Raw genomic sequence first — 24,538 nt, 5'->3', positions numbered from 1 at the left:
TGAAACTGGTCTGTTTAACTCCACCTCTCGAAACTTTCGTGCCGCAAGTCTTGCATATAGCTATTGTACTCAATGCTGTATCTATGCTGAAGTATTTCCACACCGCCGACATTTTCTTCTGGTTTGTTTTTCCTCCGCATGAAAAAGCTGCCCCGGCATTGGTTAAGAGTGGCCCGCTCTCATTGGTCTGGAGCAGGTCAATAACGATAGCTGATTGGCGTGCTTGGCAGGCATGCACAGTGATCGCGTGTGATAACACAACACAGAGCGTGATGAGCATAGCCGTTCTACAAGTAAAAGTTAGTGTCGGGAGAGAGAAGGCTGCCTTCTGTCACACCAGCATCGGTAAATGGTATCGGCGCCCTAATTGTTGGTACTCGCCGATGCCGATACCACCATTTTAGTGCCGATCGGGGCCCTGTCCGATACTGGTATCGGTATCGGTGCAACACTAGTGGAAAGGTAGCTTTTTTTGTATCCTTATTTTTATTGATTTTAAACAAGGTGCATTTCTTTTAACATATGTATTCTGTTACATCGAAAAAGATAACACTGATTGCTCACCTCCCAAATACCCACCCACAAACTCTGAGCCAGTCAATGATAAAAAAAAATATATATATATATATATATATATATACGGTATCAATAATAAAATAAAAAAACAATAACAATGAAGAAGAAAAAAAAAACCCAAAAACATAAACTAATAACAAAGATAATAACTATGATAGCAATATTGGTTTACAATAAAAATGACAGTAACATTACCCATACAACAAATAATAAAAATAAGAAATAATAATAATAATAATAATAATAATAATAATAATAATGAATAAAATAAAAATGAAAAATTTAGAAAAAAAAATTGAAAAAGTAAAAAAAAAAAAAACAAAAAAAAAAAAAAAACAGACAACAAAAACGCATGCACAGGTGTAGTCTCAATTATTATTGTGACATTTAAGAACATATGTTTCCAGGTCTTGATTCCAAAAATGTAATGAATGAATCCTATATTTGATGAAAAATGTGTTTTTTTGTGTTTAATGGCATACGTAAGCCTTTCTATCACTATACATGAGGATAGTTCATTAACCCATAGGTTCACAGACGGACAACAAACACTTTTCCACTGTCTAGCAATAATACGTTTTGCGTGTAGTAAGCAAAGGTTGACCAATTTTCTTTCATGTGTTCTAAAGGATAACGCCTCTGGGATAAGACCAAGAATACACACTTCTGGGCTTGCAGGGACTTTTTTCTGGATGATGCAGAATGATGATGAAGAAATTATCTCAGATAATCAGATCAGATACAATGAAACAGAGTTGCTTCATTACTCTTCATTGATGACGCTGGACATAAATCTAACTATGTAACTAAAAATGTTGTCGGCGTCAGAGCTGCTGCTCCAACTGTTGACTGTGAAGGCAAGCTGGCCAAAAAAATATAATTTTAACATTTTTTTACAGAACATCGGCATTGATCTGTCCCTTTCATGTCACGCAGTATTGCTGCCAAAAGTCTGTACCTCTACAACCCCCTTCAGCCTAATTGGTGTGAGAGAAAGTTAATAATTGTTGAGGGTGACACACACACACATACACACACACACACACACACACACACACACACACACACACACACACACACACACACACACACACACACACACACACACACACACACACACACACAGAGACACATAAATCCAATGACTCGAGGAGAAGAAACATCAGTAGTGACAATCTAATGTGCTCCTACTCCTCTTTAGGCTTGGCCAGGTATTGACTCCACTCAACACTGCTTAGTGTCCAAAAATGTGATCCCAGTCAAGATTGTTTTTGCTGCCTAACGGGAACTAGGCCAATACAAAGTGGTGAGAAGAACTGTTCTGGCCAGCATAAAGTATGCTGCTGTCCAGAAATATCATTAAAAATCACTTGGCTGGTCAGACATGAACGGGTGGTGTGTTGTGTTATGTTGTAAGTAAAGAGTGTTGTTTGTTGTGTGTACTTCATATTGTGTTATTTTGTGTGCATCATGTTAAAGGTTTGCGTTGGTTTTGATAAAATGTGTCATAATGTAGTTTGCATTTGGTTTAGTTGTGTTCTACACACTGTAACTGCACAGTACAAGTACCACTTCTCTGTCACAGGATGACCCTTTGGTGGTTATGGTCCGTGGTTATTGCTAGAATTGTGTGACAAAATTACTCATAATTTGCAGTGATAGGTAGTCTATATACTGTCCAAGACAGACCTTAAAATTGTATTGTATAGCTGTAGTAGTCACATGTTCAGGCAGTATGTGTCACCTTATGAATTATAAACATGTCAAAGCATATTGGCACTGAAAAACATGACTGGTAGTTCAGTATTTCATGCCATAATTTAGTAACACAACATGCTACTGTTGTTTCATTTATGAAAACTCAACAGATTTAACACACAACTGAGTTGACATCTCATGGGGAGTTCAAAGGAATGAACAGTTAAAAGATATTGGCTATCTACACTATCTATTTACTATATGGAAATTATAGGATTGAGCTTTTTTTGAGCTAAGCCCATACTAGGGACTAAAAGTTTTCCCTTCATATCCTTTATGGAAGTGCAGCATATTAGCAATCAGTTAAATCTCACTGTCACTAGCACAGTTAAAAGTGCAATACTAATGGGGAAATCTCAAATTTGACTGGTGGTGAGAGCCTCACAGACAGACAGAGATCGCTTATACCTGTGTCGGTTTGTAGAGCCATTAGCTGCAAGTCACTTTATTGTGAAGTTGCAGGTTGATGAAACTGCAGTGTTTATCTCATCATTATTATTGACATTTAAATGAGGGCAGTTATCAGCCAATTTATGTTGTATGCTACAACAAGTAGACCTTTATTGTTTCCAATATACACACAGGCCACTCACAAATCAATATTCCTCTAATAATCAGAATAAATGTCAAATCAGAAAAGAAATGTAAACATAGTGATCTGATAGGGCCCGATGAATTTCAACTCAAATCGAGAGAGGTGGTGGAAACCCTAAATGTGTTTGTTTCTCTCTGGTCGGAATAATTATATTCTTTCTGTGCATGCTTGCCCCATGTGGGGCTATCATCATAGATGACACAGATTCCAGGAGGCAAAACAACAGGGCAGGAACAAAATAAACCTGTGATGTCACCAATACATAAATGTGTTTAATGTATTTGTTGGAGATTTTAAAGGCATTAAAAACTGTTGTCTACCTCGATGAATGAAAGCTGTTCAAACAAGTGTGTCAAAAAGGTGATTAACGCAAGGCGAGAGGTTTACTTTCGATAAGAATGAAACTTAACAGACCGTAGAACCTCCGTATTTTCTGGGGGCCCTCCAAGTAAAGCCTTTGTATGGGATATAATAGAAATAGTGATTATGATTTTCTCAGCTCCTTATAGTGACAGTTAAGATAAAATGCTCCATGAATAAGGTCAATATCAATTTATTTGACTTATGACTTTATTTGACTTTATTCTGCCAAATGTCTTTCCTTTTTAATCACACATGGAGTTTCTGAAGCTACAGGTCTTGAACTTTAAACAATGAAAACATAAGATTTAGTTATGTGATGCTGTGATGTAGCACTGGATCATGGGACTTTATGGTTCTTTACTGTTAAACAAACACCATCGCCACTGAAACCTGACATCACTTAGGCAGAGATTTTAACTGACAAGGTAACGTTCAAGGCACATATGAGCCAAACTATGTTTCTTCAGCTGAACAGCAAAACAAATGCTTTGACTTTTAACTTCTAAAAGTTTCAACTGAAAGAACATCAGCAATTTTCTGCTGATACAAAACATGGACACACACATGCATGTGTGCAACTCATCATGGATAAGATGTTATATATCATAAGTGGGAACAGACAAATGTAGGTTTCAATATAAGACTAGGACAGCTGCCCTCTGGATCCACTGTACTGTCATGACAAACAGTCTAAATCCTTCACTTGTTTTTACCCTTTACACACACCCCGTTTTATCTCCACATGATAGGTCCATAAAGTCGACATACAGCACCAACACAAACTAAAACAGCACAAATCATCTCTATCTACTGTTTACTGTAGTTTTATGTAAAAAGCGCCACACACACTGGATGAGCTGGTTGGATGGCAGCCAGCTATTGTTGTCCTATCCCATCCTCGCAGCAATATGCTCTGTCAACAACATCCTTGTTTTCCACCATTTTGCAGGGGAGACAAGTGACAAGACGAAGCTAATTAATCTCACAATCATCCTGTGATTATTATGCTCTCACTTCCAGAGGCGCCATGCACTGCCTCTCCCCAGGAGTGCAATATATCAGCGAGATGGAGCGGGTCAGTCGGTGCAGACCGCCAGCATCAGTCGACACAAGGAAAGATATTAAATGCAGACAGGACAGCTACTGGCAGCACGGACTCAGACAAGGTGTTAATTGATTAGGGTAGAATCAGAGCGCTGGGGCTCAGCCAGTTTACCACCCTGATTAGACGGATGAGAGGCTCATTTATAAGCTCGACAGTCACAAGATAATTACTAAAACACACAGTAATATATGCAACGGCAGCTGGGAGCGAAGCCGTGTGCTGATGGACAGGACCAGGATGTGTGTATGTGTGGGTGAAGATCAATGACTTAGCTCACTTGCAATGGTGCTAGGAGGAGGATGTTAGATAAACAGCATAATAACAAGATGTCTCATTCAAAGTGAATACCAATCCATTTAGAAACTGCAATAAGCTATCAATAAAGGGTAGGAAATCAAAATCAATTAAATCATCAGATATTCAACAACTGTTCCATCTTCCAGCAATCTACATCCCGGTTTTCTCAAGAAATTAGAAACTAATCAATTAAAGTGACCTGCCTGTTCTAATCTATATCTCCTTTGTGAATGATCATTGTTCACACTCACTGCCGAAATTACATAAATAAAAGTGTGGGGCAAATCTGTGCTGCTGCGTTCATTCAATTTGTGCTCACAATCTGGGTCTAATTACTATCTGATTTACTAAGGCAGCAGCAGCAGCGTCTGGGTCTGACTTCTAGCTTGATTCAGCAAATGAAGGAGCGCTCTGAAGAATGCAGGGCTAGGATGAAATCACAGAGCTTAAGAAGGAAATGGAGAAGCTCAGAATGAAGCAGGTGAAGGTGATGTAATGACTCACCAAAATATAGACGCAACTGATGTCACTTATGTCTTATCAAAGAAATGCATTTACAAGGCTGTCTGCAAAAACTTCCTTTCCTGCTGTCTTGGGTTGTTACTGCTCACTTCTGCACAACCAGTTTAAGAATATAATATGGATAAGTAATCAATTGGATGTCCCAAGGCGCAGCTGATTGGAGGTGAACTTACTGTACCTCTTTGTAAGCATAATAAAGGTTAATTTCAACTATAACCTTCCAATTAAAAGCACATGTGGTTTGCATCTGCTTGTCAGAGGCAAAGACTTTCCATGCAAAACTGATTAGAAGTCTCTTAATCAAAACTAAACAGAATGCCTAAGTAGTATGTAGTATGTAAGTAGTAGTAGTAGTTTTTATTATTTATTTATTTATTTATTTATGTATTTATTTATTTGTCTTCATTGTTAAGGGCATAATTTGTTGAATATAGGCAGAATTTGAAGATAGAACCAAAAACATAGGGGGCAGCATAAAGTATCACCAGAGTAACTGATAACGGTTTCTCTCTGCCAGCCAACCTTGGATGTAGTCAGCTACCGTTACGCAGTTAGCTCATGGCTCAGGAAGCCATGGAGCCAGTAGTCTTAGAGTTTGTCTGGACCGGGACCTCGGATCACAGGGGGAGTCACTACATTTTTGGCAGCCTGACATGAGAATAAACACAGCTGGACACTAATCTGGGACTGAACACAGCCACCAAGATTGACTGAAGTCAGTGTGACAACAGAGATACAGTACAGGGGTGACGCAGTGGCAATGACAAGACATGGCAGGCAGGAATGGAAGAGGTATGCAGCGGGAGGGAAGCAACAGAGTGGGACATCAGCAGCGGGTGGAAATGGGGAGGAGCTGCTTATAATGACAGGGAACACTATTATTGGAAACATTTGGGATAATGCAATCACACAACTCAAAAAAAACAATATGGGAGGTCTAGTTGTCAGACACATTAATGTATTGAATGTATTAAATGTATTAAAATGCAGGAACCACAAATTGGGGACAGGAATGAAGTACACCTAATACTATATACAACTGTGTAGAAATATGAAGGGATGAAATCAGAGAAGTGTGATTTGCAGTGCAGATTATGAATGCTTGGCACTGGAGTTCAAAGCTGCTGTGCTTATACACTCTGAATATAATCAATTTGGACAGATTGTTACAGATCAAATATTTAAAGGTTTTCTCATTTTTTTTGGTTTTGCAAGTTATACAGTTTGACAGAATAATAGCCAGTGAAGCATACAGTCCCACGCACCATTTCTTTGTGCTTTCCTGTTCTAGATAACATGTATTTAATGAAAGCGACAACAACAGTGTTTCCGGCTCTCTCCCTGCTCTCGCAATCACTTTCATCTTGTGAAAGTGAGTGAAATAACAGCTTTATTGTTGGGATGAATTTCGGTTTCATTGGTGGTTACAGTGGAGCTTGGTGAACATTCACAAATTATAGGGAAACAGAGACATTAAGGGATAAGTACTATAAGTAAGTACAGAAATTCACTTTGTTCTTTTTTTTGTGAAGTTTCTTAGAGGAATCTTCAACATGCTCAAGGGATGGAAATAATACAGGACAATAAATAATTAATAGAATACAAAAGGAGAGTCTCATGACACCTCAAAGCGTTGGCAAGAAATCTCTTCACTGTTTCTTTTTTGGATCCAAGTGAGACTAATTTCAGAGGGAAGAAATTGGATTTTTTTCTTTCTTTTTTTTTTTTTTTTTTTTTTGGGTGCTTTTGGCAATGATTTGCAACAAAGTGCAACATAAAGAAGCAGCCCTCTAGATGCTGCTGTACACACGCTGTTGTTTAAAAGCACCCAGTAATTATGTTTAAATGAAGAATATCACCACAACATATCTTCAGCTTCCTTGTGATTTCCCACACAAGGAAGGAGCAGGGGGGAAAAGCAAATGTGTTAACTAAAACATAAATCAAATGCCTGTAAGACTTCAAAGCCCTGGCTCAAAATCTCCACTCAGTCATCTCTCACTACAAGATGGAAATTGGATGGATATTGTGGTTCTCTGACATACCAGTGCAATGTCGTTGCATCACATCCGACTCATTAAAATTCACAGCGTCCAAGTTCACATCAGCCAACAAGTGAGATATTTGTGATAGACCTTCATAACAGAACCACAGTGGCCTTACTGACACTGTAATGTGACAAGAGCCTGTGAATGTCAGCGTATACGAGCAGAAGTTACACTTCTAATTGCTCGGCCAGGAAATGTATTTTTCCTGGGCAACAGATTAGTGAAGACCGTTATAAAATAAACAAGGTGAATTTCTGTACAACTAAGCCTTCAAAAAGCTCAAAAGCTTAATTGCATTAGCTGAGTACAAACGGCTGATATTCAAAAAGCTTTCTGTTGCACTGTTGCTGTTCAAGATCATACTAAAGAAGCAACTGGTTGATACAAAGTCAAACTGAGTCTATAAAAAAAGTAAAAATCTTGTGTAGGCTGTATGCCACTGTTACAGAACAGTACAATTAATTATGAAATGGCACAGACTTAATAGCAGTGTGGTCAAGGATCATACAGTCCATACATATCATCAGCAACTATTGATTTGATAGAGACATCCACGGTCATCAGAAAATTAATGCTAATAACTATATATGGTTACTGTCTGACCATTGAAATACTCTATATTTATAGTCATTCATTATTTTCCATTTCAGCCTCAGACTTACTGATTCAAGTCAGATGGTGAAAGAGTGAGGGAGTCTTTTTTTTTTTTTTCAGAATGTGTTTGACATGCCTATCTTCTGCCCAAGATAATTGTACTGTGATAACATTAAGCATGCCACCTTCATGTTATATGTAGTATGACATGTGAATACTTTCTAATCTATAAATGAAACATATTTTGATTTAAAACTCGTTACAAGCCGTTTCCCTCTCCTTGAAGTGCATTATAGGAGATAAGATTGAGCACGCTGGATTGCATAAGCAGCGTATGCCCAGCCCACCTGAAAGACTTGACTCAAGTGCATCAAAGTACTTGAAAAGAAATGAAATGGTGGTGGTGCCTGACAGCTTATCAATAGATAGGGGAGGAATTAGAGGAAGCAAAACACTAGCAGACGGAGCTAAGATTCTGCAAACAACAAGAACGGTATTGCTGGAGTCCTCAACAGATGGAGAAGAAAACAAACCTGGCTGCTACATTTCCTGGTTGCTAAGCACCACCTGGAGGTAATGAATGTGTTGTCTGGCTAAGAGGCAGATGAGACAAGCGGCGAAGTCAAACTGTCTACACAGACGCATTACAAAGTGCCTGCTGCTGCTGCCGCTTGTCCTTGATATGGGTCATCTTGGCCTGAAGAAATTCTTATGAATATTTATACAGCTAGATGAATTTAAACACTGATGGCCAAAACAGGATATTCATACAACATTAGAACATGAACTAATAGTGAAGATGCCCTGCAAGTGGGCATCAGATTAAGAATCCCTGAAGCTTGGGTGTGCATAATGTTGGAGGTAAATGCATTAGATGTTGTGCTATTCTATTGTCTCAACCATAAGGAGTTTCTTAAAAGAACGATGACTCACTACGCATCCAGTGGAGTCCAACTTTCGGTCAGATATGCAGCGAAAGTTGCGACTGCAGCCTCCGTTGTCTTTGGTGCAGTCCCGGACGGGTCCAAACGAGTCCAGAAGAACCTCCAGCGAGTCAAAGGACGAACTGATCATCAACTCCTCTCTGTTAGAGAGAAAGAGAAGTAAAAAAAAAAAAAGTTCAGTTTTCTGCATCTGTGTTTCTATGTTGTTGAGCTGAGGACTGATTTGAGTTCTGAGCAGACAACACTAGCCTGGAAGATGACAAACTGTTCTGCTTAACCAAGACATTTCTTGTTATTAATATGGGTCCTAATTTTATCATTTTAAAAGACCAGGCAAAGCAAAAAAAGGAGTTTCAAACCTCTATATTTTGGATATAACCACTTTGTCATGGCGCACAGGTAATAACCATGTTAACACAACAATAAACACACACACATTAAAATTTCACAAATAAATAAAACAGTACCGCCTTACAAGTAAGCTGACCTGTCCTGTCATATTCACAACTTTCTCTCTGTCAGCACTCATTTTCTCACTCTGGCGTTAATGGGTTGCAGTTGTTGTTGTGATTTACTTTTGTCTGTGGTTGCTTTGTAAGCAACCAGCAAAACCTTCCCGTCTGCTCCACCTTCCGAGCCTGGACACACTCCAGCATCGCAGCGCTGCTCCAGGTGATGCTTGACACCGAGAGGAGCAGCAGAAGAGTGGAACAGAGGCCAAAGGAGTTGGTGTGATTGCCGGCATGTCATTTTATTACCCTGGCCAAACGATATCATGATGAGCTGACATACTGAAGGTTGCAATCCTGTATCACTAAAGTAAGCCTTAGCTGATGTAAAGTTGCTTTTCCAATAGCCTAGATATTTAACTAGGTCAAAGTAACATTTTAAGGGCGAGGAATACATGTAAACGTGAAGGTAATGGGGAAAGTGGAAACTTGGAGACTCCACTATGCATATTCAGTGGGCAACTAGTAAGTAAACCCAGGATTTAGAAAACTCTTATTGCTATATGGACCAGGTGAGCAATTCTCATTGGACTGGTAAAGCACCAGTTCTGCATTTGGTAACATGTTTGTCTTTTAAATCTATGAAGTAAATTGTTGTAGCATTGTTGAACAATTGTCTTAAGGGTGCTAGCCTCCAAGACAACAGAGGTAAATCAGCTTTTATATTAACAGTAATTGATGATTCACTTATGTGTAGTCCTGTTGTGCTGGGGTATTAACTGCAAAGCAGAGAAAACACCACGGTTTAATCATGAAACAGGAACTGAATGTACAAACATGCATTTTGAAACTGCTTACTGCTAACTAGTTACATTAGCATGGTTAGCTATTTGTGTTTGGTTAGCACTAGCTTGTTTTTGGGTTATGGTTAGTTCGCTACTACACACTGCAGTTTGCTTATTTCCCCCTGCAAATAGGATAAACAAACAAACAAACAAACAAACAAACATAAGTAAAGACAACTAGCATCTTCCTTGAGTGATACATGAGGCAGATGTCAAAATGAGTGACAGGTTTTCTTTTGTATGGTCTTGGGACCTTTCTCTGTTTGTCTTTGTGTACTGCATTTGTTATCCTATGTTATACTGAGCACATCGCCTCTAAGAGGTGTTACATTTAAACCTGCAAAAATGTAGGACAGATGCACAAATGCCGTCAAGTTCAGACATATAGTGTCATAGTATCCTTTTTTTTTTTTTTTTTTAAGAGGGAACCGTAATTAGCACAATTAATATAGTGTGACTGCATCAGATCTGATAGGCCCATATATTTTGACACCAGTTAAACAAAATTCAGTCACAGAAAGGGTTACACATTTTTTTTTTAATCAAATTAAAAAAAAAGAAAGTCTGAGCATGAATCATCTGAACCACACGTGGTGTTGCATGTAGCAAAGCTATCCATAAATCACCATTAATCCACCTATCTATTCAAATAAAGTTAGTAATTATTAATATTGTTTTTTTTTTTGAAAACTTTAAGAAATATTACCTTCCAATAAGCTAATGATTCTGACTGATATTTGGCATTCAATTAGTTATGCTTTGCTGTCAGCAAAGTGCAATTTGCTTTCATTGAAATTGATTAAGATATCTTCAGGTTTCTTTAGATCATGTTTCAAAGTGTCCAGGGGAAAATGAAGAGATTTCAAAGCAGTGCTTCACCATTCGGCTTTGCAAAACAATTATGTTACAGCCTTCTCCCTATGTAACTCAATGAAGAAGCATCTATTTTCAGGAATTACAAAGATGAGTTTTCACAGCACAATTGCTATGCAAAGTATAGTACTTCTGAGATAAAACACACCATGAAATTACTGCTCTAACCTTGCTCTGAGCAGTCACTTTGTGTTTCTATGATTTTGTTGTTGCTCTTAAGTCTCTTGCAACGTCGATAAGCAGATGAGCCGACAGAAGGGCAGTATTTAGATGGGAAGAGATGAAGAACAAAGCAGAGATCATCTCAGTGTTTCCGTATTGAATCTAAATCTTAAAGGTTTTTCTACCCAGGAATAGCGCTCACATGACAAACAAGGACCTGTGTAAAAGCGCTGCCATGAACCTCGCCTTGGTAAGAAAAAAAACAAAAAGAAAAATGACCACTCAGGCACTGTAAAAAATATGTTTTCAAACTCCCCATACTACCCTCCTTTCCCTATGAGGAAAACACAGTGAGTTTCCTTCCCTTCACTTTTCTACAGTCAACTTGATGTTATCTTAACAACCAATTTTTCCATTATAATTGCCCGTTGCTTTGTTGTCATTTATTCAGAGGGGACCTATTGAACAGAGCCTCAGCAGATGATGAAACGCACAGCAAGCGTGAATGCTAAATTATTTGGGAACTGCAATTATAGTTGAAGCACATCTGATGACTGTGTGCAACACAGTTCACCTTAAACCATCATGCAAGACAAAACAAGTACATCAACAACTAAAAAGCTTTAAAGATTTGTGACTCTTTGATGATACTACAACATTCAATACATCAAAAAATATGGAAGTGCTAGAAAGACTGATCATCATACTGTACATGTTGCTGTCCTTTAAGACTACTAGCTCTGTCTAGATATCTGGGTAAGAACATCTGATCTAGGGCCTCTCTTTTCACACCTGGTATTAAAAGGCATTCTCATTATTTTCACTCTGTCTGCAATATATTGGTTCTCAGCATGCAAATCATGTAGGCAGAGCGGGCATCATAGGATCATTTTAAGAATGTGAACACACTGTACAGATCGCACTTGCTGAGGTCAGGTCACTGCAATCCATTTGTTATGAATCAGTTGTGTTGTGCAATAACTTGCAGGCTGTGCAGGGCACTACATTTCCCTTCACCTGCCTCATGCACATCTGACAGAAAAGATAAAAAGTATTGTGTTGGCACAGTGTTGCACAAAAACGTATGATGTCATCTTCTGCTTGGTTCTCTCAGTCTTCAAGTGCCCCATAAATGTTCAGAAGGGTTGAGCTCAAGTGACCACATAAGAAACTCCATGACAGTCAGTTCTCCTTGGTTTTCTTTGGTCTTCAAGTAGTTCTTGAAAAGCGCTGAGGTGTGTTTGGGGTCATTATCCTGCAGCAGTGTGAATCCTTCTAAACAAAGATGCAACCCAGAGGTTGCAGCATGTCTCTGAAAAATGAAACGGTACTTCTCATTGTTCAGGGGCGAGACAATTGTGTGCAGGTGTCTAACTCCAGCGTAGGCAGAACAGCCCCAGACTTGAATATTCCCACCACACTGCGGGTATGAAACGATGTGATATTACTCTCTCTCCTGTTCATCAACTTACATACACACTTCTGTGACTGCAATAAAACTCAAACTTGGATTCATCTGTGAACACGACTTTATTCCAGTCATCCAATATGGAATTCTGGTATTACTTAGCCCACCTAGTGCTTGGCCTTGTTTCACCCCTTGAGAAGTGGTTTAGGAACTGCTACTTGTCCTCTGAGACCATTACAAGACAGCCTTCTTTTGACAGGACCTTTGCTGATTGGAGTCTTTTTCACAAATTCTGTATCTGTAAGGAAGTTGCCTTTCTATGTCTTAAGGAATTAAGCTCAATGTGTTGATCTACTGATGGATTAATACAAATGATTCTCTTCAATCACATGCACCTCTCTCTTTAGACTTTTAATCTACCTGTGATTTGATTTACTCCTATTTGATTTGATACTTCAGCAGGACAATGATCCCAAATGCTTTGCAAGAACAACTGTTACATCATGCTGGGACAGCATGAGCCATGAGATTTTACACAAACTCGTGGAGCCCATGCCAGTTCAAATGGTTTCCGTCATTAAAGCCAAAAAAAAAAAAAAAATGGGAACATGAAATACTGAAAAATATTCTGAAATTCAGGGACATTTTTCATGGACAAGATTGAATGTTTTACTCAGAACGTTACGCCGATTTAATTATTTTAAATGAAATAAAATGTGTTACATTTTGAAACAAATAAAACTGTTTTGTCTGGTGATAACAGACTTACTGACCGTACTGCAGATGCATTAATATAAGCTGTAAACAGAGTCTAAAGGTGACCGAAATCATCAAGTGGAGTCTTTCAGTATCCATTCAATACGATCAGCAGATGTCTTGATGTCAAACAATGTGTTACAGGAAAGGGCAACTGGATCATCATTGACCCATGGCCCTGTGTTTGAGGGGCAACAACTAAAAAACACATTCAGCCTTGTTCGTATTTCAATGCCCTTCAAAGGGTTTTCAGGGGTTTTAAGTCAGGGAATTCCAATGTTAAACTAATAATAGGCTGTTGGCACTGACTCTGTGCACTTATCTAATGAAACAAAAGACAACTTCAAGTGTTTATTTGACTGAACTGTTGCCACAATCACTATCAGAGTGCACAATTACTTTATTGAACCGTCAGAATGAGCACCCCCCAATTTAAACTTTCTTTTTTTTTTAGCAGAAAAGCCCATAGGGAGGGCTACATAAAAATGTATTCACAAAGATGAATAGCAGGTAATTACTGTATTGAAAGAAAATATATGCATCCTCAAATTGGAAAAGTAGTTCCAGCAAGGAACAAAGATCTTAATCATGTTCCACACATGATATAAAATAGCACTAATAATCTTAATAAACTATAAGTAGGGCATGCTTAAAATGAATGGGCACTAAGTACTGCAAGCAATATTTAACATGTTGTCTGAGACTGCGGTCTGCAGCTGAAAGAGGCAATAAATGTAAACCTCAATTATGGGCACCATTATCATGGACAGCACAACAATGGAAGGGTTAGAAGAAATTGTAGATCAAAACAAGAAGTATAGAGAGTCATTAATTCAGTCCATTTATCATTGGAAAATACCCCAAGGTAAAAATGGCAACTTATACCCTCTAATTCAGTTTAGTTATTCAGTTCAGAGAGTAGGAGTAGGAAAATAACTTAAAATAATGTAAAGGTATTTCTAAAGATGACTGCTTTGGTTTAGATTAGATTTAGAAGACTTCGAAGAATTCTTTGTTCATTAATATCCACCCATTTAGCTTTCACACAACGCAAAGGTGAAGGAGATATAAAATAATGACTTACGACTTTACAGCTATCCTTTGAATATAATCTTAAGGCAATGCTCCAAAAGCAATAATAAATCATTAAGAAATCAGAAACCGGTGCTGATTCTGCATCATGTCATACAGTGACTGCCAATGAGCCAGCTAATCGAGTACAGAATGATTAGGGCTTGTCGCCATTTATCCATCTGCCAGGGAGCAAGACAGAGTGACAAGTGATCATCAAACATGGGGGAACACAGCCCAAAAGCAGAACAAATCGGCAGTATCAAGAAGGTGTCAACAGTGTTTCCGTGCAGCCCCTGGGGAAAGCTGAAGAGAGTGCTCATCAGATCATACATCAGACGGAAATGAGTTATTTACACAGTGTCTTGAAGAAAGCTGCCAAATGGAAATAAAATGTTGAAAAAGAAAGGGGAATTGAAATGTGTAAACACAGAATGGGGGGGAGGGGGATTGTATATAACTGCATCAAACAGGAGCACAGAAGCACTACATTATTTAACAACAGCTTCAGTTATGATGAAATCAAACGGTTTAAAAATTCCATTTTCAATGCTTCTTGTTTTAATGACTAAATCTTGACAACCTTGTTATTTATTTATTTATGTATGTATTCATTTCTTTATTTATTACACAGAGTTGAAGTTTAGGAATGGAAGCAATTGAAAATGAGATACAATAACAGTAAAAAATATTGACTTGATTTCTGCATATCTGCTTTAGATTTTCTTTTCAAATTAGCTTATGAACTTTGGTTCACGTGCAATAAAAATGTCACAATTATTTAGACAATAGCCAAGATATTTCCCATCTTTCCCTGACCAGATGGTAAAAGGAATAACACAAACAAATAGCATTTGTTTCATAAAATGTTATTGACTTGTTTGGACTGCAGTGTAACACCTAATATTTGCATGTCTTTAGGCCTCTGAACCTTCCTAGTTACCTTTATTTTGCTGTTCTTTTACCAGTGGGTATGTGCGTGCATATCAATATTGTTATGTTTTTAACTTGTTGTGTTGTGATGTGTTGCAGAGCCCATGCCAAGGCTGAAGAGACCATCCTGCATTTCTCTCTCCTTTCCTTTTTAATCTTTCTTTCCAGCTGCATTAAAAAAAAAAAGTAATGCCACCCACATCTGCATCACATGTGTCCTGTGTATGTTTCAGCTGGTGTGGCAGCTATGTGTTATCCTGTGCTCTGGGACTCAAAGTGTTAGAGACGGCATGAGGGAATAATGTTGGTTCTCAACAGCGGCCATCACAGAGAAGAGGGCTGCACATACAAAATCATGTTAAACTGTACACACACACACACACACACACACACACACACATGTGCACGCACACACATACACGCACCAAGTCCTGAATGACACTCAAGTAGGAATGTACAGACTCATAGTTTGAAGCATGAAGCCACTGACCAAGCTGCCATATTTGTTGAATTGAGACTGAAAACATGTTGAATTAAATAAATGTTGTTTTCCACTGTCACTTTACGTCATACCGTGTGATGCTTCATGCTTTAAAGTAATCTATCGGAGACAAACCCTGATCATCTCCCTGATTGTAGTGATTGTTTCAGTTTCAGCAATTATACACTTGGGAAATTGATCCTATTTACTGCTATAGACCATTTCACAGCAGACATTTTGAGCTTTCATTGCAGAAAAGGACCAGGTGCACTAATAAAGCCAATTCTGGTGTCCTGACAGTCAGATTTTTGCTACACACCGAACCATCGTCCCATCCTCTCTCTTCTGCAAAGACAAAATGACACTTTAATCTGCTTCCCCTCCCACAGTTAAAGAAACATAGTATATGTGAACATTTTAAGTTATTTCTGTTTTTACACAAAGTGTAAATGTCAGCAAGGACTTTGTGACTTGTAATGCAAAGGAAGTGGCTCAGTCTCTAATCACTGTAAAATACATGAAAAGCCTCCGATTAATACTCCAATCATTTAAATTCTGTGGAGACATTTTATTTTAGAATTTTAGCAATGGTGACTGTTAGTCCCAAAGTAAAAAATAAATTAAGGAATTTCATTAATTACACACATACACAGCTGGAGCCGCACCCAAACATGCACATGTTTACATTTCACTGTCAAGTGATTGCAAAGGAGCTGGAGATTTATGCCCAGCAACAAGCAGAAATATGTTTTTTTTTTCCTCTGAACTTGTCTGCTTTATGTTTTGGTGCTACATGCTGTATTAAGACAATTTTTCTTTTTTTTTTTTTTTTTTTTTTGATATTTAACCACTGAGACAGGAGACACCTATGTGTGTAAACTATTGCTCCACCTCTGTGAGAGATGAAGTAATCACATTAAATGTGGCCCTTTCACTGATGGTGTTCAGGCTCTTCAGCAGAGTTTCGGTAGTGGCCATCATTTCAAGTCCCTTCCAGTTGATAAAGTAGAGTAAAACATCATGTGACATCCGTTTACTTGATGTTCTTTGCTGTAGTTCAAAGAACATCATACTTTATTTACATTTACCCTCAACATACTGTGAAGAGATTCCTCTGTAAGTTCAGGTATATTGCTATATTGGGATTTAATGAGGAAGCACAAAGGTTTACAGTAACGCCTTAATCATATAGGTTTTTTTGTTTTTGTTTTTTACTTTGCATCAGCAGTTTATGTCTTAATAACTGCAAGAATATACTCTGTATGTATCTACTGTTCATGCTCTTGTTATTTGGATTGCAAAAATTAACATAAATAGTACATTTGTAAGATACATACAGGTCAAGGTACTTTGTTGATTGGTCTACAGTTGACAATTAGAAATGTTTACATAGATGAAAAGATCCACAAAGGAAAAATGTAAAAATGTTTGGAAAAGGTTTCTAGAACAAATTACTTTATAGATCTTTATACTGATTTACGTGATGGGATATAACTAAGTACATTTACATTTATCTAAGTCTTGTAAATACGTACAATTTTAACATCACTTAGCAATTTCCATTTTCTGCTCTTTCAAACTTCAACTACAGTACACTTTTCACACATTCAATGAAGAAGAAGAAGAAGAAGAAGAAGAAGAAGAAGAAGAAGAAAAAGAAGAAGAAGAAGAAGAAGGAGGAGGAGGAGCAAAACACTGAATCCAATGTGCCCAAAAACAAGCCATTTGATTTGTTTTTAACATTTGAATATTGTCATTATTTATTTTGTTCAATTGTAGGGCTGTCAGTCATCAGTTTCTCATAACCTAATCCTGAACTACTGCAGCTTTGTCAGGGAGATCAGGTCTCTTAAAGGGGAGCGTGGTCTCAGTGGACGGCCGTACTAAAGAACTTTGAGTCATGTATCTGAACAAAACAAACAATAAGGAATGACAGTGACAGACAAACTTACAAGTAAAGGTGACAGTAAACATGATGAGATACTGTATGTTGAGAACTGTAATGTTCCATGTTCGATTTTCAGTTACACAAACAAAATCAAATGTAAGGTTACGTAAGCAGTGAGAGAAAATAACATCACACACTCAGCACACTGTTTCTGCAGAACATTTTATGGCCTGTTATGGTGACCACAATTGTCACTGCTAACTCAATACTCAAATATAATGAGGGCTAGTGTAAGAGGTATAATGAATATGTTACACCTGTGAATGTCCCCCTTCAAAGTCTGCTCTGAGAAACCTTACACATTCCTCTTGCTTATTAGCTGGATAAAAATAGAGCATACAGTCTACTGGAGGCATTACAGTAGGCACTGACAATCACATTAAATCCTCTTCCTCTGATCAGATTCATTTTATAATATTCTTGTTGCAGGAATAACTCACAATTCTGTCATCTGAGGACTTGAAATCTGCCAAAAAATAAAAATAAAAAAAAAATAAACTATTCGGTTGTTAAATACTAATGAGAAAAAGATGATGGGGATATTCATTTGAGTGAGACTAATTGTACCTGACATAATTTTCACAGGGCAAATAACTATCAGCAAATTAGAACAGGTTCCGATACGGCTGCGCACACACACTTGTTGACAGGGCATGTCCCAGCATGCATTAAATAACAATTCCCACTACTAATTACATCAACCTACCTCTTCTCCCAAACTAAGCCTGTTCACACAGACTTTATCCAGCAACATAATACTGCAAAACCAAATGTAGTCATGCTGACTCTCTTGGTGATTCATAATGCTGATCAACACTGAGACACAAATATCTAAGTGTGTAACTCTGTCCATTGACAGGTTATGAGCAGATAGTGGCACATCTGGAAACAGCTGGAGCAGACAGAGGTGAAACCTTGTTTTTTTTTTTTTTTCCCTACTCTTTCTTCTCTTTTGTACATAGCATGAGACAGGTGAGGCTCTCCATACATTTGATGTACTGGAATCCTATCATTTGTTTCATGCCTCTGGACGTCTTGCATATTAACGGTGCAAATGTGGACCCAGTCCCAATGCACCCCTTACCCTTATCACTTAGCTCGACCCCTTCGTTTTGCACTTTCACACCTTGGGGTTGGGTGTCCTGACTCTTGCTGTGATAGAGTGTTAGGGTGAAGTGTGAGGACTACATGACCCTCCAAACGAAGGTTTTTCAGAGGCACACTTCAAACTGAGGAGTCATGACAGCTGCCTGCCCTTTGAATTTATTATGGTAATTTTTCTTATAACAAACATATAACAATTGTTCCCAAATATCGGATAATTTAAATAATTTATTGATCCCCAAGGGGGAAATCACTTGTGTTAAAGCTGATCCCATTCAAAGTCCCAGAAATATGCAGAAAAGTAAAAATTATAATGAGAGAGAACAACAAAAATAGAACAAAAATACAAGAAATGTACATTCTGCTAGAATATATCCATATATACAGTGTAATCAATAATGCTACAATTGAAATGTGGGTTATTGCCAGTGTTGGGCAAAATCCTGAAAATTAGTAATTAGTTAGTCACTTACTTTACTTATTTTTAAAAGTAATTGAATTACTAGGGAAAGTAACTTCTAAGTTACTTTTATCTCTGCTTTTAAATGTAAATATGAACAGCACTGAACAGCCAAACACAATAAACATACATGTTTAGACCTATTTATTGTAATCATCAGGGCAACAGGCATTCAAATCAAGCAGTAGCACAAAAGTCCCTTTTAATACTTAATACTGTGGATAGGTTATTTACACCTGCACATAACTGACAACTACATTTTTGTCTTTAATTTCAATGAGTGAAAAGTTTGAGCCTGGGCAAACAAGAGTGGGGGAGCGTGCATAAGTGCAGACAGTGAATGAATGAGAGAGGAAGGAAAGCGAAGGAGGTAACAATAGTAGACAAGCAATTAATGAATAGTACAGGCTGCTGATTTGCTGTGGAATAAAGGTAACGGCTCTTCAAGATACACCAAAGTTCCCTGGTATTATTTCCAGATCAGCTTAACACGTGAAGGGGGGTTCACCCCGAGATGATAGTATATATATATCCTGGTGCAGGAGTCCCACCCCCTGAAGGACACTATCTCAGCACTGGGCAGCTCCTGACAGACTGACACACCCTCAGTGTGTGAAGGAGAGGTACTGCAGGTCCTTCCTTCCTGCTGCTGTCAGACTGTACAACCAGCACTGCTCCCAGTAGCCTATAGACCTCACCCTGTACCCTGCACTGTGCAGTATGTCTACACAAGGTCACTTCTGTTTTTGTCACTTCTGGTCAATTTCCCTGACACCCATATGTATTCCATATTTATTATCTGTATTTAAAATATTGCTTGTCTTTCGCTACTGTTCCTGCTATTGTAATATGTTTCTGTTTTTGTAATATTCTGTCGCTGCTGTGATAAACTTTCCCCGTCTGCGGGACATTAAAGGATTTCTGATTCTGATTGTAATTTGTTGCATGTTACTCCCAACACGGGTTACTGCACATTGTTTGTCTTATTATTGCACTTTGGAGAGAAACAAAGTGTCCAGAGTCCTCCTATTGACTCAGTGTCTGATACTCAGAGCGAGGAGTTCAGCAGTCCGGTGGTCACAGGCAGGAATGATTTCCTGTGGCGCTCAGTGGTGCATCTCGGTGGGATCAGTCTAGTACTGAATGTACTTCCATATACAGATCTGTGTAATATAATGTAATACATGTGTGAGTATAAAGCTTAGCAAAAGTTCAGTCATGAGGACTTCTTTACATGCCCTCTAAGTCACAAGCACAGTCTCCCGCTGTTTATCTCCTCACACTCATTCTCCTCTTCATCCAATTACATCCTGCCATGCTGTCCTCTAGCTTTTCATTTGTGAGCTGACAAATTGTAAATGTTCTCTCTCGCTGCTGTCGTTCAGCTGCTGTTCAAGCACCATGAATACTGTGCGACCCTCCTCCCCTTTACAACGTCAACTGATGAACTGTGGCCACCTCCGTTCAACCATCTGCTCACACGTTTTTTTGTTGCATGAAGTTTTCCCTACATGGAGCTCCATTCCTCATTACCACCACCTAAAGGCTCAGGGCTCAGACACCACCCTACCTCCATATACCAACAACTAACAACTACTTACTTAGACTTCTTGATGTTGTGACCCACTGCTCTGGTGTAAGTGCCTAAGTCTGTTCACTTTATTCATAATGAACTGAATCTGGCTTCAGGTTCTCTTAGTCTCTTTTGTGCTTGTAAAGTGTCTCCTGATTGAAATAGTTTAGTTGATTTAAGACTTTGGCTGTTTTGCTTCCCATTTGTGTTGTTGCAGTCGCAAAAACCAGTTTGTATTAAAAAAGAAACTTCCACTAACAGTGCCATTGAATTAAACCAGTGGTTCTTAAAGATGTATATCTGGCATGCTCCCACAATCAAATAATTAATAATTAGCAACACAAACAATCCAAACTGAACACTACTTCATTGAAATAGCATTACCACGATGTAAACTCAAATTTGCTCAGCTGCATGAGATTTTCCACTGAAAAGACAATACATCATCGGCACAAGTAAAGCCAAGAGGGAGAGGGGCTGTTTTTATGACATTGACTGATGTGTTTGCATGATGAGAATTCATGTGTATCGCTTCTGTGTCATTTTGCTGTCTGGAAAAACTCTTTGTAACCAGAACCTTGACAGCTGTGCTAGCTGGAAAGTGCCTTTCTTTATGTACTGTTTTGACGTGAAACAGACTTAATTAACTAGTTTCACTTTACATTTTTTACATGTTTATACAGATAGGTCTGGTACTAGGAGACTTAGTGATTGGGGCATTGAACTAAGACTAATGCTGTTACCAATTCCATACTGGATAAATCAAGTGCAAAGATTGTGTTTCAGAGGTGAAACAGAACAACATCAAAGGTTGATCAAAATTTAGATGACTTAAATGATCTTAAAAAATTATTATCTTTATCAGCAAAATAATAGCCCAGCCGAGTAGCTAGGATAAAATGTTGGCAGTCAAAGTTGCTGCAAGCTACTTTCACATTGGGGGTGAACGTGATGATGGTGGAGTTCAAGACCACAAGGTTCTCATGCCAGTGACCGCTGTTCCAAGTCCAAGTGCATTTTAGCGTTTGTAAGTGTGAAACCACAGTAAAGTTCAAGGAGACCTCACAGCAAAGTGCAGCTGTGTTTGTGACCACAAGAAATCTATATGTTTGATGGTAAGTTGGGCCATGTCCAAGTTGCAACACAGAGAAACATATCAGTGTTTTTTTTTTCAGAGACGTACTTTGCTTTGGTTATGGAGTTTTGTTAAAATAAGTATGTTAATCACATCTATTCTATCTCTATATTTGACATTGCTCAAGTTGCATTATATACATGACTATTGTCGGTTAAAATGACTCACTGTTGTTGTCACTTTTGGTTTCATACATAAGTCCTGTTTATGATTCTGATGACGATAAGCTGGATCAAAGTATTGGTGGGGGAAATTTTGATCTGACAGCAGTGTAAGACAACAAGAGAGCAAGACACAAAGAGGGAACTGAACTTTCTTTTGGGGCGATGAAGTCCATGCCCCATTAATTACATGGCCGTCTTTTAATGAAGATGTCTTGTTTTGTACCAAAGTTTTGAACTTGGAAACATAACACAAGCCCTGTACTGTCAATGGCATCAAAATAAAATGTTAATGCAATAACAGTTCAGTAAATAATTAGGGGGCCAAGGGAACGCGTATAGGACCAGCGGTGCTAGGAACCCTATTGTAATTGTAAGGAATTTTATTTTTATTTTTCTCCAGCTAAAAGTGGTGCTGCAGGCTAAACCGTACAAGGGAGGGTGGTGCAATTTGGAGGGTTGGTTCAGACTCCTGCAAATATCTCAGACACAAAAAACTACATATATCTGCCTGCAGGGGGGCTATAACCTAGGCCAACTCGTTTTCCCAATAACTCCCACACCGTATGTTGCACATTCAAAAATTCCCTGAATGGAGCTGAATCACTTTGCGTTGGCCACGCCCACTTCCGCCTGTAAATTTGTTTTCGCTAAATTGCAAAATCTGGAAAACCTACTTTTTCGAAATCCTCCTTGGGATTTTGTCCGATCTGCGTGAAACTTTCCATGTACACTCTTCAGCTAGACCTCATCTTAAGTTATCAAAAGAATTTTGCTCGGTCAAAAAATGTGCAAATTATTAACGAACAAATTTCTGTGGCTAGCTATAAATAAGTAAACTGTTTGATATCTCTGTCAAACTAAATGCTATTAACACAGAATTTGAGATACTTGGTTGCCATGACACTGGGAAGGGATGAGCGGAATTTGGCAAATTTTGGCCATTAGGGGGGGCGCTAAAAAGATGGGAAGTTTATATCTCTTGAATGGCCACACCGATTTTATGGGGGGTTATGGGGCTTGGCCCCCGTTCATAACTGCTTGCAGTTCTAGTTCTGTTTCATCACTGCTGTCAGTAGGGTCCAGTAATACGGCAGCACAGTTCTGGTACAGTTTAGCAATCTGAACAGGTTGTCTATGGCTTTGACGTGCAAAGTAATTCTTTAATTTCAATCTTTTTTACACTGTTCTGTATCTCCGTAATTGATTTTGTTAGAATTACAGAGTTGTATTATCCTCTGAATCATGACAGTAAGACTTCTGCGTCAGCCTCTCTGGGCTTCTTAAGATTCACTGCAACAACAGTAAATAAAAGAGTTGATTTAAATGAGAGTCTATGCCAGATAAAAGAGATGGCAATGAGAAATATCTCTCTATAAAAACAAGAAATCTGTGTGTGTCTGTGCACGCGCATGCATGTGTGTGCACGTGCGTGCATGCGTGTGTGTGTTCCTCAAATATCTCTGCAGATCAGGCTCAGACTGACCTCAGATTTTCAACATGGCTGCTGCGTGGTTTAAGGGTGTGCAACATCGGATTTGTTTGGACTACAAAAATGCTGTTAATAAATGTGTGTATACATGATTTACGCATTCCGCTAGCATTGCCAACCATAGCCATGTGTGACCAGAGCCAGTCACTGCAGAGCCCATCCCGTGGACATATACCTGCAGCGGCACGAGCTGAACCGGGATTATGCCGGCAGTTTGGTCCCGTTCTGTGGATCTATACTGGTGTGGATTAATGAAACTAAACGAGTCTGGACCAAGTCTGTTCCGGTCTGAGGAGACTCGGATACACAAGGACAACAAACTGGAATCGGAATCTGTGTGTGTTCCCGTGGATGTTCATGTGTAGCTAGCTGCTACCCTACACACTCTTGATGTAGGCTATCCATAAAATCTATACTCCCTTAGTCCTACACTTTCTGGATGTCTGGATACTCTCTGTATGTTACACTCTTATGTCTCAAAGTGTTTCAACAGGCTGCTGGTGCATTTACTATTTACTTACATTATAAAATCCATTGTCAATGTTAGCTAAGGCTAAAACATGGTTACATGTTTCAAGTTCCTGTCTTGCTAACATGTTGGGCTTATAGTTGTAGTTCTATGTTAGGCTTCGGTTCAGTAGTTCATTTTGGTGTTCATGATGAAGTTTTCATCATGCGGTTTTTCATATTAGTTGCATGGTCACATTTTGCTTGGTTTATCTTCTTGCTAGCACATCCGGTGCACTGCTAAAAGCAAAAGGTACCGGCAGTGGTACTTTCACATTAGTGGAATGGGGTTCAACTCCCTACAGTGTCCTTGCTAAAAGCCAAAATATATGAAAACACAATAGCTATCAATCAATCAATCAATCAATCAATCAATCA

At 38.6% G+C, this 24,538-nt stretch overlaps 1 protein-coding gene across 8 annotated transcripts in view; it reads right to left on the bottom strand.

Moving 5' to 3' along the window:
* The window catches only part of astn1 (astrotactin 1), a 406,003-nt gene that overhangs the window by 231,560 nt on the left and 149,905 nt on the right, over positions 1-24,538 (bottom strand). For all 8 annotated transcript variants that reach the window (XM_037083604.1, XM_037083606.1, XM_037083607.1 and 5 more), the window contains one exon: positions 8,792-8,942. In XM_037083604.1, coding sequence (XP_036939499.1) covers positions 8,792-8,942 — 151 coding nt within the window. The remainder of the gene's footprint in view (positions 1-8,791; positions 8,943-24,538) is intronic.

The sequence above is a fragment of the Acanthopagrus latus genome, chromosome 21 (assembly GCF_904848185.1).
Source record: "Acanthopagrus latus isolate v.2019 chromosome 21, fAcaLat1.1, whole genome shotgun sequence".
Taxonomy (NCBI): Eukaryota; Metazoa; Chordata; class Actinopteri; order Spariformes; family Sparidae; genus Acanthopagrus; species Acanthopagrus latus.
The sequence above is the reverse complement of the archived record's forward strand: the minus strand, read 5'-3'. Positions and strand labels throughout refer to the sequence as shown.